This window comes from Martes martes, assembly GCF_963455335.1.
Source record: "Martes martes genome assembly, chromosome: 16".
NCBI lineage: Eukaryota > Metazoa > Chordata > Mammalia > Carnivora > Mustelidae > Martes > Martes martes.
Window position 1 is genome coordinate 48,820,194 of NC_137904.1, and position 18,652 is coordinate 48,838,845.

The window sequence follows — 18,652 nt, forward strand, 5'->3', positions numbered from 1 at the left end:
CTTAGTTGTGTCCTCCACTATAAACCTACAAACTAAATTCACATATAGGCTTTTACAGTTATCTATTTAGTCACTTTTAGTATTATTCCAACTCTTCCAGCACAGAAAAGAGTTTAAAAGAAGGTAACCACCTATACCTATAGCTGCCTCCAGATTCAGAATAGGGACAGCTGACTTAATTATAATGTTCAAAAGAAGTGTTCTCCTGAATCTGCCCCCTTGCTTCAAAGGGGTAGGAGCAGTGGTTCCCAAATAGAATGATCTCAAAAGGCAAATAATTAAGCAACTACCCTAGACACAATGAAGTGTTAATCTCAGGTGAACAGGTAAGGAGATTTTCAGGCTTATTCCAATGAAAAGCAAAGGATGGAAATTAACACTTCAGATAATTTTAGAAAATGACAGGAATTAGTTATAACTTAAATCTCTCCAGAGTTAAATTCTATTATTTATTACCATAACAATGAAATCTCTCCATAACAAAAATGATAATGCCATAGGCAACAGTATAAACATTTTAAGTTACTGAAATAGACAAATCTCTACTACTAAAAAAGAGAGGAGAAAGGGAGTCAGAGTTCAATCTATCAAAAGGATTTTATCCAAAATTCTACAGTGTAAGTAAACAAAATTAGATAGAAAAGATTTAAAAACTTACTTGCTGAGATCAACACAACATTTTGCAAGCAGGTATTTACACTGCGGTGTAGTACAACTGTGTCCTTTCAAGAGTCTATATGCTTTATATGCCTTTCCTGAGCGGTAATAACAGGTTGCCAATAAAAACAAGGCTTCCTCTGAGTGTACTAAGAGCACATATGAAAAAAAATGGCTATTATTCAGTATGTTGAATGGTAATCACTGTTTATCTGGCAATAAACAAGTTTAGCAACAAAATATTAGTCATGTTATTTAATATAAAACAATAATTTGTTAATCCAAATTTGAATTGAGAAATACTTTACTGATAGAAATCTTAGTTCCCCAAGTCCTGAACACCTTCTTACAAAGAACCAAGGAAATAATACAATGAAGGCAGTCATGGTATTTTCAATAAATCCTTAAGAAAAGTGTGCACTTGTGCACACACACCCACACACGCACACACCCATCTTTAAACAGACTACCAGTAAACTGTCTTTTTTTTTGGTAATATTTTTTTAATAGACTCTTTGAGAGAACAGAAGTTAAATTTCATGAGAGGGAAACTCAGGGTTATAAAGCTAATTATCAATCTGAGATTATTTTCTACATTAAAAAAGGACAAGATTTAAAACACACATGCTTATTTCTAACACCAAATACAAGCTAAATTATACAAGATAATTTAAGACAAAAGAAAAATTCTAAATTGTGAATACCCACAATGTTTAAACATTCAATTGACAGACTTAACACTTCTATAGCAATAATTCTACTGCCCTGCAATGGCAAGAGTGGAATTATTCAATCTGTCTGCTAATCTTAATATTAGGAAATGCCCCTTCTTACTTAAAGAAATATGGCTTTTTTTCCTTACTTACTGTCTCCCAAACCATCACCTCACTTCTATCCTTGCAAGCTCCCAACCAATGCAGGTAAGAGTCTACGGAAGCACCAACAAAGGAGATAGAGGGAAAATCACAAATCTGTGCTTCTAAAAATGGGTTATGTAATAATCTCAGCGGGCTGAGGGATGTTCTAAAGCAGTGGTTCTGAAGTGTGGTCCCTCTACCAGCATCAGCATGATTTGGGAGCTTGTTAAAAGAGAAATTCTTAGCTTTATCTCAGACACACTAAGTCAGTAATTCTGGGAGTGGAGACCAGCAACCTGTGTTGTAACAAACCCTTCAGGTGACTGATGCATGCTTAAGTTTGAGGATCACTGTTCTAAAGTACAACGTAAATTTGCCACATCCTCTTAAAAAGTTAACTTCACTCAAAGTTTGGGATTAAAAAAGTAGTTAAGTTCACTTAAAGTTGGAGATAAAAAAGTCGGTAATTTGCAAGTTTATTCCTACAAAGGTTTTTTGGGAGTCATATATAGATGCAAACAAAACTAACAGAACCCTTCCACTGTGGTCCATCTTACGATTTTTTCATGAAACCTTAGTACAAAAAAAAAAAAATGCAATGAATGATATGTAGCAAATGATAAGAAATTTTGGCAACATGTTAACGGGATGGACCTAGTATTAGTGCATCAGAAGCAAAAAAATGAATAGGGAGCTCTATTGCAACAAACTGTTAATTTTACTGAACCGTAAGTGCTAATTCACATACATTAGAAAGTGTGATTTCTTCCTGATTTTGCAAAGGCCTAGTTTCCCCTTATAAGTTTTTAAAAACTGTTGATTGCACGAATAAACAAGGGCTCCCCTAAACTAGTTTAACTTTCAGCCATAACAATGCTTCATCAAATGTTTTGTTTACAAATACTTGATTACGTTTAGGTACATTTTCACTGTAGAAAAACTCCCTAATAACATAAAGATACCAAATACCCTGTGTGGTGTGTATGATTTCAGTGTCATATTGCAGTTACCTTTTCAAAGTGTAATAACTTAAAATCTACCAGTTCAGATGAGAATATGGATTGGAAGTTTAAGCACACCTTAAGGTTAATGAAAGTATAAGATATTGAAGTAAAACCAGAACAACCTGAAGGGTTGTGAAAGACATGGAGAGACCTGGGTGGTTTTTGAGGCTCCCCAGAAATAACCTGACAGTCATGAACACTGAATCAGTAGTAAGGAGTTATAACAAAGCTAAAAAGCATAGACTATTAACAAATGGATTTCATCTGGAACAGTAACTTCAACTGATTGACAGTGGCTGCCTCAAGTGCTAAATTCAGAAAAATTCCAAGGCTGACCACAGCTTAACTAGTAAGTGTGCAGATATCAAAGTAAATGGACCTAGAAATGGTTACAGATGTCTGCATGACACTTATTTACCATCCTTTACTTAGAGCCTTAATTCAATAGGTGATTGGGAATTATAAGATCCATAATATACTTTATAATCAGAAATAAAGTGAACATTGACTCCACACACTCTTACTGTAATATTGAGAACTCAATCATGTACTAGTTAAATTATGGTACATCCATATGATGGAACACTAGAATTGTTAAAGAAAAAGAAAGACATGGAACGATTTCCAGAATGCACTGTAAGTGAAAAAAGCAGAAACAAAAAAGAAGTTGTGGAACTACACTGCAGCTCCTCTTCTTACAAACAGATTAGGCTTCAAAAACTGAAAGGTTTCATGTAAGTCCAAAACAGTTAACAGGGGTTTAGTATTGCATCCTCCAGATACATTTCGATCAAATAGGAAGGTGAGTCAGTCCCTCACAGCTTTCAAATCAGTTAGGACACCTCTTCTTGATGTTGACTTACAATGTGAATGAGCAGCCTTTTTCCAAAGTGGACCAGTTTCGGCAAGACTAAGAAGTCTGAGGTGAAGATTCTCTAGTCTATGATTATCATAGAGAACTGCTTAGAGGTTAGAGTACTCTGCTTGCTGCCTTGTCATGAACTCAACATTTTGAGTGAGTATTCAAAGGGCATAGAACTGTGAAATCATCTATGATGTGTGACACACGTTTCATCTTGATTATCTTTTAAGTTCTTAAATCAAGGATGGGCAGTACAGCACATGCATCAGAACTATGGACTCCAGAGTCAAAGAGCTTAGGGTCAGATTCCAGCACTACCACTTATTAGCTTCATGACTTATGGCAAGTTAACGTCTCTGTCCCTCAATTTTTTCATCTGCAAAATAAGGACATAAGAGATATTGATCTCTAAGGGTTGCTACTAGGAGCAAATGAGTTAATCAAAAGAGAGTACTGAGGATAGTACCTGACACATAGAAAGAGGTATATGTGCTATTATTAAATTATCATTTGCTTTCTCCTAAATTTACAGTACCTGAATAGTCATTTGATAGTAATGTGGGTTAAACATACATGACACTGAGCCACAAGCTCAAATAATTCCATTTAATTACTAACTTTTCTTTTGCTGAAGGATTTCAATTGCCTGGGTGTTGTGCTTTTCAGATGCTGCATGATTCATTCCATCCTTTAGAGTAATTTCTTTTGTTGAATACCTCATTTACATAAACAACTTCAGTATTTTAATATTGTTCTCACTTTTTATTTTCTCTATAGTTGTTTATATCCTAAATTTCAATACTAACTGGTTTTATATTTATTGTATATGATAGGGTTAATAATGGTTTAAGATACTTTGAAATCATACTCAGAGTAAATATACCACAGGTAAGAGGAGTGGAGGAAATTTCAGAAAGGCTCTTTAGTGTTGGGGTGGTGGGGAGGAGGAAGTGGCCATACATAAGGAGAAAGCACATGGCCAGACTGTGCAGGGGCTTTGCAAGCTGTCTATAGGGATAAATTCTTCTAGCAACTAGACATCTCTAAAGCATTTTAAGAAGAAACATAAAGAGAATGGGTTGATTTGGAAAGTGGAAAGGGAAGAGGCAGGGAAAAGTAAATATGGGAAAACCAGTTAGAAAGCTTTTTTAGAAGAGATGTCTTAAATTAGTGTGGTAACATAAATCCAGCTTTGCATGCATTGAGTTTGGTGTGTGTGATGTTTGTGTGAAACAGCTAAGACAATGCAATAAAACAGTTGAATTTTGGATTTAAAAAGGTTGTTGGAAAGAGTTGAGTCTTAATCACTAACACATAAAAATGAAAGCTATGACAATCAAACAGCATCATCTTTTTCACTGGCAGGCATTTAACAATGATAGTAAAAGGTTAGGGCAATGGGCCAGACATCCTTTTGGAGCTCCAAACCGGCCCCCCAATAGAACAAAATGACCTGAATTTTTAGACTAGATATATGTATTAAATTTTCCAATAATGACCTAAAAATGAAACATTATGCCACATCATTAGTAGCACTCTGGACATTTCCCCTCAATGATGACCTTAACATAAACTGGCAAATAATTTTTTTTTAAATGTTGCCATTTGTAGTCACATATTTCTGTGAGTTTAGGCTCTTAGTATCATAGCTAAGAGAAAAGAAACAGATGCTGAACCTTTTACTCTGGTTCACTTCTCTTCGACTGAGCCCAATTTACTGAAATCAATATACCCAGTGCAATTTCTACATCTGGTCCATTAATCATTAAAACAGGTAGAAACTGGTGAACAATTTTATGGTAATATAAAATGTTTTCATACTTAAAAATAAGCATTTTGTAGTAGAGGATGCAAACTCTACATCAAGATAGAACACTAGATTTCAAGCAACTCCGAGTTTTCAAGAGGACCCTCAAAATAACTGAGGGAACACAGGTTGACACAAGGTCTTCAGCTACTTTTTCCTTGCTTTTCACCAGTTACAATCACCAGTCCTATATGGTCTCATAGAAGCAATTTTTCATTCTTCCCCAGGCGTCTTGGGCATTTCCTTATAAAATAAAATGCACACAAAACTTGTATCTGGTTAGTTTTCTGAACACAAATAACTCATCTCTCTCCAAGGACCTACCATATTAATTGTATTAATGTATTCTTTACCTATATAGTCTGAGACTGTTTCTACTTGTTCCTAACCACCCATTTCTATTCACTCCCAACAGATAAATATATATAATTACAATTAAAAACCTTAGGAAATTTTAGAAGTACTACATGCTGTCTATTAGGACAAGGGGAAAAGCTGAATCTATATTCTGTCCAACAGTTAATCAATTAGCAATGGAGAAAAACCCTGGTCAAGGAGATCAGGCATTGGCAGCAGGAAGGAAAAATAGGTGCTTACACAATGGCAGAAGGGGATATGGAGGGAGATGATAAGATTAGGACAATTTTTCCAAACAGCAAGTCTCAATTCACTGTGGACTGTGAAATCAATTTAGAGGATATCAACCTGCATTAAAACAACAACAAAAAACACTCAAATAGAAAAATATCAGAGTGCATTCTATATAAGATGAGTAAAAAAAAAAATCTGAAAAGCCACTGTATTAGAGTATGCTAGGGGACAGGAACTTGTCAAGGACTTCCTACGTACCAGAAACCACAGCAGATTATAGTTAGTGCTGAAAACTATCTTGTTAAATAGATATTTCTTTTCCTATTTTAAAGATGAGGAAAATTAGGCTCAGATTAACTTCTTACTTGAGATCAAAGGCTAATGAACATATGAGTTGACATTCTTTCTTACACCACTTTGCTTATACCACAGTCTTAGGTGGACTAACTATGCAAACAAAAATGGATGACAAGGAACTAGTGAAACTCAAGAAATTGGTTTTCAGAGGCTCCTATCCATCTACTTCTTTAGCCTCATGCCCTGTGGGGTGTCTTTACCTAAAACACAGCAGCTACCACTAGTGGCACGGGAGGCCAGTGAGCAAAAGGGCAAACAGGTTACATCTAGTATACCAACTCTAATCAACTAATACTGTCAGCCAGCAACACCATGTCAAGGACAATTCCAAGGTTCAATGGGAATAAGTAGTATGATAGATTAATGATGTCTATCATAAATCAGAGTGGCATGTATTTGCTACCCTTCATAAAATGGAATCAGAAAGATTTACTACTTACTGCCTGTGAACACTGGTCTCAGTTTCTTCATTTCTAAAATGGCAGTAACAATGTCGACTTTATAGGATTATTGAAGATTAAATAAGCAATTAATATTAAGTATGTAGAGAAGCTAGTACACAGTAAGAAATCAATAAGTGGTAGAAGTTATGCTTGTCATTATTATTGAATGAGGATAGTATCTGCTCCTGTTGCACTTAAATTCTAAAATCTTCCCTCACAGAAATTGGAGTTGAGTGATTAGGCTCTACAGTTAACTCCTGAACAATGAGGGGGTTAGGGGCACCTATCCTGCAGTCAAAAATCCGCAAGTAACTTTTGACTCCCCCAAAACTTAACTACTAAAAGCCTACCGCTGACCAGAAGCCTTACTGATAACATAAACAGTCGATTAATACATATTCTGTATGTTATATACTGTGTTCCTACAATAAAGATTAAGAGATAAGAAAAAGCTATTAAGAAAATCAGAAGAGGGCGCCTGGGTGGCTCAGTGGGTTGAGCCACTGCCTTCGGCTCAGGACATGATCTCAGAGTCCTGGGATCGAGTCCCGCATCGGGCTCTCTGCTCGGCAGGGAGCCTGCTTCCCTCTCTCTCTCTCTCTGCCTCTGTCTACTGGGATCTCTCTCTGTCAAATAAATAATAAACAAAATCTTTAAAAACAAAACAAAACAAAAACAAAAAAAAAAAAAAAGAAAATCAGAAGAGTGGGGCACCCAGGTGGCTCAGTCAGTTAAATGTCTGACTCTTGATTTAGGCTTAGGTCATGATCTCAGGGTTGTGGGATCAAGTCCCACATTGGGCTCTGGGCTGGGTATGGAGTTTACTTGAGATTTTCTCTCTCTCTCTCTCTCTCTCTCTCCCTCTCCCTCTCTTCCTCCCTGCCCCCCCTTAAGAGAGACAAAAACAAAAACAAAACAAACAAAAAACAAGGAAGAGAAAACGCATTTACAGTACTGTACTGAATAAATTTGCATATAAGTAGACCTACACACAGTTCAAATCCATGTTATTCAAGGGTGAACTGTATATTGAGAGACACTAAGACTTACTGAGCAACTTTCCAAGTGTCAAGTGCTGTATCAATCATAGAAAGTGAATTGAACAGCTTTATGTAGATTCATCTGGAATCCTGTCTCAATTCTATGGGAAAATCTAATCATCTTAATTTGAACCACAATTCACAATCTTTTGAAGCAGAACTATACTAAACTAGAAACTGCCAATCCTTTAATAAACAAAATCAAAAAAGAAAGTGTAAGACAGCAAAACATGAGGGTTGTGCAGGTAACAGTGAAAATATACGTAAGTAGATTATGCATGATAAACGTTGCTTTTACATAATTGAGCAGAGTAGGGTTATCTATTGCATTATCTTCTAAGCCTCCCAGTCTTCTAAATCTTTTAATTGGGATCTCGGACTCTGTTGCACAGTTCTTCCCTATTGTCCTCTCTGAACACCTGTTCTCCCTTGAAGGACCTGACAGCACTCTCAAAGGGATGTTATTTCCCTCATATCTCACTTATATCAGAGTCAAGATAAGGTTCCCTCTTCGTTTTTCTGGTTTTTTTTTTTTTAAGATTTTACTTATTTATTTGAGAGAGAGAGCAAGCATGAGCGGGGGTTGGGGGGGGGAGGAGAAAAGGAGAGGGAGAAGCAGATCCCCTGCTGAGCAGGGAGGCTTATGATGATGCAGGGCTTGATCCCAGGACCCCAGGACCATGACCCAAGCTGAAAGCAGATAGATGCTTAACCGACTAAGCCACCCAGGTGCCCCTCCTCTTTGCTTCTTAAAACTATTTCCAAGCATTACTCTTTGCCTGTTTGTGATATTTCCTGCTCCTGAGTACATACCTTCTCATAACTCTCAGCTACTAAATTATGCTTCATTAATGGAAGAATTTTACAACTGGTTGGCTCATGGTCTTCTGCTCCCATGTTATTCACATACATTTCCCAATTCAACCTCACTTGGGACTGCTGGCACTTCTCTGTATCTTATTTACCAATCCCCTTCTGGGTTAACTTTCCTATACAGTTTCTGTTTCCTGGTTCCAGATCTTGCCTATATTCGTAATGTTCTTATCCCTTGTCCTTTCTTGTGACACATGCCTGGCAAACCCCTAATATCTACCTTCTTATGCTTACAGTTTGGTTACTAAGGACTGACTACTACAGTAAAATCATACAACTGAGTAGAAAGGTTCCACTAACAATTCATACAAGAATACACAAAATACATAAAAATAAAGCTCATCTATGACCATAAAAAAATTAAACTTCTTGGCAAGTAATCCAATGGGAATGTCACAAAAAGTAGAAAAATTGAGTTAAGCAAACACACCTGAGTAAAAAGAAGGCAGCACCGTTTCTGGCTGGGAAGGCTAATCTACAGTAAGATGTCAATACTCCTAAATTAATTTACAGAATTATATGGTTACAGGTCAGGACTGATCAAAATCTTTGTGAAATTTCAAAGCAATAATAAAATACACATAGAAAAATGAAGGATAAAAAAGGGTAAAGACTTATCAGAGAACGAATTGGAAAGAAAAAAATGATGGGAGATAGGCCTTATGAAATACTGAAATACAATATAAAGTGTTAACTAAAAATGGTATGATATTGGGTTAGACAGGTAATTAATGGAAGAGGAGAGAAATTCTGGAGATAAAACAAAATATTATTTTAAAATTTAATATAAAACCAAGTAAAATACCATGTGGGAGGGAAAAAAACATTGCTTAATATGTAATATTGAATAAATTAACAATACCATGATAAATTCTTTAAATTTTTTTAAAGCACCAATAACCACACATTCACTGTAGTGGTAGAAAGATGGCAATTTTCCAGCTACTGAAGCAATAGGAGAAAGTATGAATGACAAAGCTGGTGAGTTCAACTAAGTAAAAATTTTAAATATTAAAATAATAAAAACCAACAGAATTAACATTAAAAAGTAACAATCTGGGGCAAATATATAATAAAGATATAGCTCACAGAAATAGGAATAAATTTAAAACAAACATCTGAGAAAATATCCAGGATCCCTTATAGTAATAAAAATGCAAGACAAAATACCCCACAATTCTCAAGTAAGCAAAAGTATATTAAATTGATCAACTCTGATATTTACAGGAGTATGAAGGAAATCTTATGCTGTTGGTAACACCCCAAATTATTATTACCAACTGGGCGAAAAGTAACTTGTTATAGAATTGATCACACTGTTTAAGTTGTAAATTCTATTTTAGAATATATAACACAAAGAAAGGACTTAAAAGAACAAAAAGCTGTACCTAATTATCTATATTGGCATCTTAGAAAGAGAATTACAATAATTAGTGACAGAAACAAAACATACATTACCAGATGTTTACTAAACATTTATTACCATGCCAGAAGGCTGTGCCAAATGCTTTAAATACATTATCTCGTTTCATTCTTCAATGTTAAGAAGCAATTATTACTATCTTTATTTGCTAGATGAAAAATCTGAAATACTCAGACACTGAGTAACTTGCCCAAGGTATACAACTTCGTATATAAGTGACAGGGTTAAGGGTCTGTACCAAAGCTACGGACTAAACTCTTGCTCTTTGCCACAGAATACAGACTTTTCTAAGAAAAAACCTGGAAAAAAGTATCTAAAGATTGGAAAATGATTAAGTAAGCCATACTGTAAAACCTGGAACAACTCTACAGTTATTAAAAGTATCATGTAAGATACTTTTAGAAGTTCTTATGAATTAGTGCCAGTCATAAAGGAAAAAAAATAAAAGTGATCCCCAGAATCTTATATGTCCTAAGAAATGACAGAATTCCATATATTTTATTCACTTATGGTTCTATAGAGATGAAGAGACTACAAACCTTCAGCATACAGTCGTTCTGCAAGGAAAACTGCATCTCGGTAAGCATAGTGGTTGAGAGCTTGCCATATAGCAGCCTGCAAGTGGAGGAAAAAGAACGTAAATATACAAACATACAGAATTTCAAAATAAGTCCTAGCAGAGCCTTGCATATAATAGTCAACGAATCGTTTAAGTAATAAAACCTCAATGCCCATCATGCAAACTCCACAGTTTCCTAGAAAAGGCTCTTCATAGTATGGCTCCTAACATACCTGAATTTACTCATTCAACTCTCCGTGGACATTGAGGCCTCTGTGCCTTTGTACTTCCTTTTCCCCCACAGAGGAATGTGGGCTCCCTCACCTACCTCCTTTTACAAATTGCTCATCCCTAAAGACCCAGCTTAATTAACATCTATTTCATTAAGGTTTCCTGGCCGATTCCTAGCTATTTCCTTGGTAAACATATGTCTTCTAGTGAAGCACTCATATTTTGTCACAGTTAGTTGTTTCTAGGTCTGCCCACACCACTAAACTATACTGCTCTAAACTTACAACAGTGGTTTAAACAATTTTTCATGATATACACGAAATGTATGTCATCCTCCACAAAAACGTCCCCACTTATTACCTTTAATGCTATCCTGTTCTCACCCACTCAAGGAAGCATATTAGGAATATGGAATATATTAGGAAAATATTATTAGGAAAATAATATATTAGTATATAAGCAGAGTTATTATAGGAATAAGCTTTAATTTGAATATATTTTTCTATTATTTTACTTTACAAAAGATGTTATTTATTTATTTTGAGAAACAGAGAGAGAGAGAATCTCAAGCAGACTCCATGCTGAGCAGGGAACCTGATGGGGGCTTTATCCCAAAGACCCTGAGATCATGACCTGAGTTGAAATCAAGAGTCAGATTGCTTAACCGACTGAGCCACCCAGACACCCTATATTTTTCTTTTTTAGAGTTAGGAAACATATCTATAAAGTATGTATCAAAAGAATATTTTAATAACAAATGAAAATATTTAGACCCATGCACTCACTATCTAGCTTAAGAAATAAAATATTACCAATATACCTGAAGCCCCCTCCCTATGTGCTCATCAGTTACATAACCTCTTTCTAAAACCACCACCCTGAATTTTGTTAATCTTTAGGTTTTCTTTACAATTTGCATACATATGTATGTACCATCTTTAAGCAACACAACATTTAGGTTTTCTGTTCTTGAATTTTAAATAAATATAAAATAAATACAATCATATTGTATATATTCTGCTATGATTTGCTTTTGTAATCCAGTATTACATTTTAAAAATTCATTCTTAATCTGTGCAGTTGGAGTTCATTCATTTTGATTGCTGGATAAATAATATTTCCATTGTATATATGCCAAAATGTATTTTATCTATTTATGACATATGAACATTTGGGTTATTTCTAGTTGTTTTTCCCCCCGGTTATAACAGTGCTGCAAAAAACATTCTTGTATTTGTTTCTTGGAGATTAAGAATCTGCAAGAAATTCTTGGAGATTAAGAATCTCTCCTAATTAGGATATATATTTAAGAATGAAATTACAGGGCTGCTGAGTTCATGTTCATATACATATTCATCTTTAATAGGTTATGCAAATTATTTCCAAATTGTTGGTTTAACTTACACTCTTACCAAAAATGAATGAGTTCCCATTATTTCATATCCTGTCTACGCTACGTACAATCAAAAAAATTTTTAAGTTTATTTATTTATATACTTACTTTTAGTAATCTCTATACCCAATGTGTGGCTCAAACTCATGACCCTGGAATCAAGAGTCGCATGCTCTAGTGACTGAGCCAACCAGGTGCCCCTAAATTTTTAGTTTTTACTAGTCTGATAGATATAAAATGTTTATCTTGTCCCTTTAATTAACATTTCTCTGAATATTAAAATAAGGCTGTGTTCACTGGTAATTTATTTCATGTTTATTGGTCTTCTGCCAAATGCCTGTTTATGTGTCATACATTTTTCTGTTAGGTGATTTACATTTCCTTACTGTTTTATCCAGCATTTTTGGGAGCACTAAACCAGGGAAGTTTCTTTTAAGTTCCCGTGTGTCATATAACACTAATTTTTAGTCTGTCATATAAATTATGTATATATAAATTATGTGTTTATATATGTTTATGTTTTGCCAAGCATTTTTAGGAGCACTAACCCATAGGAGTTTCTTTGAATCTCTCTGGGTTTCTTTTAATTTTTAGTCTATCACAAGATATAAAAGTCATCAATTAATTCTTAAAAATTCATAAACTTATAAATTGAGATATCTTACAATACTGATCATGATACAACAGCATTTTTTATTTCTAGCATGTATACCAGCTCATAATTTATTGAATAATTTAATAGACTTACAATAAACCCAGCAACATGGGACTACCTAATGAAGACCACTAGCTAACATTGTAACAGTAAAGCTAGATTACATTATAACAAGTGATTAATATGCCTTGGATATAGTAAAAGCTCAAATATTTGAATGAATAAGCAAATGTTTAATAACATTTCTATGGGTATTATTAATTACAATTTTTTATATTTAAATCCTTGTAGTAGTTGATGACTTATTTAGCCCAAGGGTGTATTTTTCTATTTCCTCAAGAAAAAAATGGTAAATGACTTTCATTTGGGGTCTCTAGATCCTCTTGTTTAAATTTACTGTCTATACAGTCTAAATTTTTTAAAAAGTCTCAGAGATGTTCTAATTTGGCCACCTCCAGACAGACACAAGGGAAAGGAAGGAGGGAATTTAAATTTAATTTTTAATAAACTATACTAACCCAGAGAGCATTTTTTCCCCTCTAATGTTAGTGGTTTTTTTTTTTTTTAATGAATAAATTCTTTTTTTTAAAGACTTTATTTATTTATCTGACAGGAAAGACACAGCGAGAGAGGGAACACAGGTAAGGGGCGTGGGAATGGGAGAAGCAGTCCTCCCACTGAGCAAGCAGTCCCATGCGGGGCTCGATCCCAGTACTCTGGGATCGTGACCTGAGACAAAGGCAGACACTTAACTACTGAGCCACCCGGGCACCCCTAATGTCAGTGTTCTTAATCCAGTCATTTCCTACTACTTCAAGAACGATCTAAAACTGCTATTCCAAGTGTGGTCCTTGCAGTAGCAACATTAGTACCTTCTGAGAGTTTTCTGGGAGTGTGGCATCTCAGACCCCAACCCAGACCTACTAAATCAGAATCAGCATTTTAACATTTATATGCATGTTAAAGTTTGAAAAGGACTGATCTAAAAAAGACTTACTCTAATGAAAAACATCCCTGCTCAACAGACTCCCCAAAGCCAAAGAGATTGTCTCATCTAATGTTAATTCAAGATGTTATGAATAAAATAATTTCTAATCCTTTAGGCCCTATCCCTTAGCTTTAAAAGAAAGGCCTGAATTACTCAAATTCCAAATCCTCTTGTTTGCAGGGCTTCATGTTCTTTCTTGGCCCCAATTCATTTCTTACACCTAATAAAATACCCTACATACTAATAGAAATGAATCACAATACCATCTCCTTTCACAATCCACCCAAATTAGTTGGGCTGCAAAGAAATCTCCCTTTGGTCTAAAATGTACCATTTTGCTCTCCCACCGATATCTTCAGAAGTAGTTGGCATAACCTATAGGATGATTCCAACAGTATACACAAAAAATATGACTTACCTACTTTAAATAAGAGAAAACCTAGACAGGCGCCTGGGTAGCTCAGTTGGTTAAGCAACTGCCTTTGGCTCAGGTCATGATCCTGGAGTCCCGGGAATAAGTCCCACATCTGGCTCCCAGCTCAGTGGGGAGTCTGCTTCTCCCTCTGACCCTCTTCCCTCTCATGCTCTCTCTCACTCTCTCTCAAATAAATAAATAAATAAATAAATAAATAAATAAAATCTTAAAAAAAAAAAAAGAGAAGAGAAATCCTGGAATTTTCAGATACTTATAAACTCCATACTAAAGATAATTTGCTGTCCCAAAGCCTGATGACCCCAACGCCCCTACTCTACCTCAAATCCACTGCATCACAACCCCTGGAAGCTGGGACAGAGTTTAGATGTCTTTATTTTTAAACCTTTTCATTGGTAAGCATTAAGTTCTCAGAATCTTTTCTTTTTTTTTTTTTTAAGATTTTATTTGAGAGAGAGAGACTGCAATAGAGAACATGAGCAGGGGCAGGGGGAGAGGCAGAAGCAGGCTCCCCACTGAGCAGAGCGCCCAATGTGGGGCTCAATCCCAGGACCCTGGAATCATGACCAGAGCCAAAGGCAGACGCTTAACCAACTGAGCCACCTAGGTACCCCTCAGAATCATTTTTTTACTCTTCTAAATAAGTAGTTCCCTGTCCTTTTACAGCACACTCTTTTGTGAAAACTTGTAGAAGCTACGGCCCTTCTTTCCAGAAAAAAAGCACATGTGCAAATATATATATACAGAAAAATCTGTGTACAGTGTTAGGTGTTCACAGATATTTTGGTTCATTAAACATCACTGGTCTAGCTAAAAGGACACAGTATTAGATCCTGATACATAACAGGTTTCAATAAATATTTGTAGGATTGAATTTAGATTTTGAAAGAAAGGAGAAGAGACAAGTTACTGACCTAAAAAGGTACTCTGTCTTTTGCATATAGAAGACTACTACAGTACTAGGGCCTTGTTTGAAACTCAAAACATCTTTTACCACATAAGGTCACAGATGCTTGGTTAAATATACATGAAATAATGAATGTATTGGTAAATCAGTTTGGGTACATTACATATTTAAATGGTTCAAATGGTCTACTGTCTAACAATCACTTACAGAACTGTACCTAAAGAATCGTATCTAGAATCTATCCCCACTTTTCCGGTCCTTTTCCATAACAATCTTCTTCCCTTTAAACTCTAAGCCTCCTAAATGGTCTTCCTGCCTATAAGCTGTAAGGTAATCCACCCTGTCCCAGAATTACATTCCTCAAACATAAACATTATCAATGCTAAACAGAAGAGGACAGTGAAAGGCCTGGGTTTAAATCCATGTTCCACCACTTACCAGTTCTGTGTCTTGGGCAAGTAACAACATCTCAAGTCCTAGTCTCTTCATTTAAAACGCAGGAGTCCAGTAAAGTACATAATGTTTCCTAGCACATACCTAATAATTACTCAATACATTTCAGCTGTGCCATCATCATTATCATCATCATGTCTTCCTCCCTGATCAAAACCTTCTAATGATTCTTCTTGGATAGCTCCACAAAGTTTACAAAATATCTACAGAATAAAGTACAAAGTCCTTAGGAAACTATTCAAATCCCATCTGGCTTTAATCTCCCTTTTTCAGCTCTGTTCTCACATCTCACCAAAGCTGCCTATGGTCTAGAACCAGAAAAAGCCTCCATCAGTCACTGAACAGTCACTGTATTTTCATACCATAGTCTTTGCCTACTTGGGTTATCCTTTAACTTCTCTATCTCCTGAAATTTTAGTCATCCTTTCTTCAAAATTCACCTTACATGTTCCTCTGCCTTTACTGATCTATTCCTTGAAATATTAATTACTCAATCCTTTGAGGTCCCAGATAATTTTGTTTATACTTTTAAAAATATCAGGCTGTGAGTGCCTGTGTGGCTCAGTCTGTAAAGCATCTGACTCTTGATTTTGGCTCAGGTCATGATCTCAGGGTTGTGAGATCGAGCCCCGCACTGGGAGAGCCTGCTTAAGATTCTCTCTCCCTGTCCTTTTGCCTTCCTCCCTGCCCCTGCTCATGTGAACGTGCATACTGTCCTTCAAAAAATAAATAAAATGATCAGGCTATTGATTAGATTTGATTATATTATTTAACTAGGTTGCAGCTTCTTGAGGAAAAAAAAGCCAGATACTATTTTTCTCTATAATTTCTTGGTTATACTACCTAACTTGTTATTTCCCTAGTTATCCTAGATAACTGCCTTTAAACATAGTGCATGCTCAATAAATGCTTGTAGAACAAGTATTTGTTTTGGAACTCTGAATCTATTTTCCACTTACTGAACTACAAATTTTTAGAAACCTAATCTGGAGATAAAATACAAGGTGAGGGATTCTTAATATAATTAGCTTTTACTAATATAAATAAAAGGGAACATTAATGTTGACAATATAAAACAATACAAAATAACATCTAGCTGTCTCTTCCTTGACACAACAACCTAAACATTAAAAAGCAAGGATCAAGAATCTAATGAGGAAATACCAGTTAGTCTGACAAAGGGGTTGGAATAGATCAGGTTTGGGGGCAACAAAATTTCTTAATGATGCGATCCATTAATACCTGAAAGATATTAAGATTTTTCTGGTTAATAGCAACCTAGATCATGCCATATACTTCCCTTCATACCATCAGATCATTTGCCTTGTCATCTTACTCAATATGCCCACCCCGTGCTCACTCACTCTCCCTCCCTCCCTCTCTCTTGAATAAATAAATCTTTTTAAAAAAGCCAAAACAAATAAAAGACAACCAACTTGAGAGAATCAAATTCTTCAGGTGGGCTGTAGAAAGCCAATATACTGGATTTTCAAATCTCTACTCAACATAAATTATTTATTTTGAATTATGAATTCAAAATTATGAATAACCCAGGCATTATTACACAGGCCCCTATTTGGTCACCGTCATTGTGACCACTGTGCTTTTGTTTTGTTTAAAGTTTATTTATTTAAGTAATCTCTACACCCAATATGGGGTTCAAACTCACATCCCAAGATCAAGAGTCACATTCTCTACCGACTGAACCAGCCAGGTACCCTTATGCTTTTGTTTTTTTATCAAACGGTTAGGAAGATGAACCTTGGAACAAAAATGTGTGGTGCTGGGAAGGAGTGCACGTAACAGCAGGTAAACTATACTACAGAATTTCTGCTATCTGACCCTCTGTACTATGACACAGAAAAGACATAGATAAAAAGTAACGTGATAAACTATAAGTGTTTTCCTGAGAGAACTTCAACATTTGCACTAAGAATAATGCAAAAAAAGTCATTCAGAAAACAGGTTAAAGGTCAAATCTAATTTGACTCAATAATTTCTTGAATGTTTAATATATTCTCCCAACTACCAACTCACAGCAGATGAACCCTAACCCTAACTCTCTAACACTTACTAATAACCAAGATGACCAAGTATTTCATTTTAATCATCTGTAAAATAGGATAAAAACACTACCTCTGAGATAAACCTAGTAAAGTACTTGGCTGAATTCTAAACCCACGTAAGAATGTATCTGTCCCTGTGGCGTTCCACCAGACCACACGTTACCTAGGCTTCTGGAACCATGCATATAGGTATCTTTCAAAATGATACTTATTTAAATTAGGTAACTACAATAAATATGAAAGGAAGAAACTCAAAAAACATTTACTTTCTAAGGCAGACCATTCCCCCCACCCGCCCACGGATTACTTTAATAGTATCTTATTTGTCTTCTCTGAATTCTTTTCCACCCTATGATCCATTCTCTCTCTATGAGCTTTTCACAAGTCGGATCTCATCATATTATCCCTTTACTTGAGATCTTTCACCAGCTTCTCGTTGTCCTTAATAATAAAAATCCAAAGCACGAAACCAGGGAGGGTAGTATAGTCCACGTTTACCTCTTCAATTCACTTTGTATCATGTTCTCTTATGTTCTCTGTGTCAGGACAACAACTTTCTTTCAACTCCTCAAACTTGTCAGGTTAGCTTCCTGCCACAGGTCCTTTAGACACACACAGAGTTCACTTTACCTGGCACATTCCTCTTTTCCTCCACACAAACTTGATTTGTGTGGATTTGATTCATTCTTTGGACTTCTTTCTCAGGAAACGCTTTTTTGGGGGGATCTTTGATGAGGTCAGGTATCCTTATTACACACTCGAACAGCATCAAGTACCTTTCCTTTGTAATACTACAGGAGGAGAGTAGTTGAGTAATGTCTTCCTCACTATAATACAAACTCCAGAAAGCTAGGGACTACATTTGGTTTTGCTCATTATTAGATTCCCAGCATCTGTTATGTACTTCGTAAGCAAATGCTTAACTAATATATGTTGAATGAATAACAAGCTGATCTTTGATTTCTGCTAGTCCTTCCACTCTTAGCATCTTAGGTTAGTCTTAGCCTTAAGTTTCTCGGTATTATTATGTGATTGACCCTTGGACAACATGTG

At 35.6% G+C, this 18,652-nt stretch overlaps 1 protein-coding gene across 2 annotated transcripts in view; it reads right to left on the minus strand.

Moving 5' to 3' along the window:
* CDC27 (cell division cycle 27) overlaps positions 1–18,652 on the minus strand; it is a 72,148-nt gene that overhangs the window by 46,435 nt on the left and 7,061 nt on the right. For both annotated transcript variants that reach the window (XM_080827382.1, XM_080827381.1), the window contains exons 2-3: positions 10,454–10,529; positions 659–806 (exon numbers count right to left, since the gene is read on the minus strand). In XM_080827382.1, the coding sequence (XP_080683508.1) occupies positions 659–806; positions 10,454–10,529 (224 nt within the window). The remainder of the gene's footprint in view (positions 1–658; positions 807–10,453; positions 10,530–18,652) is intronic.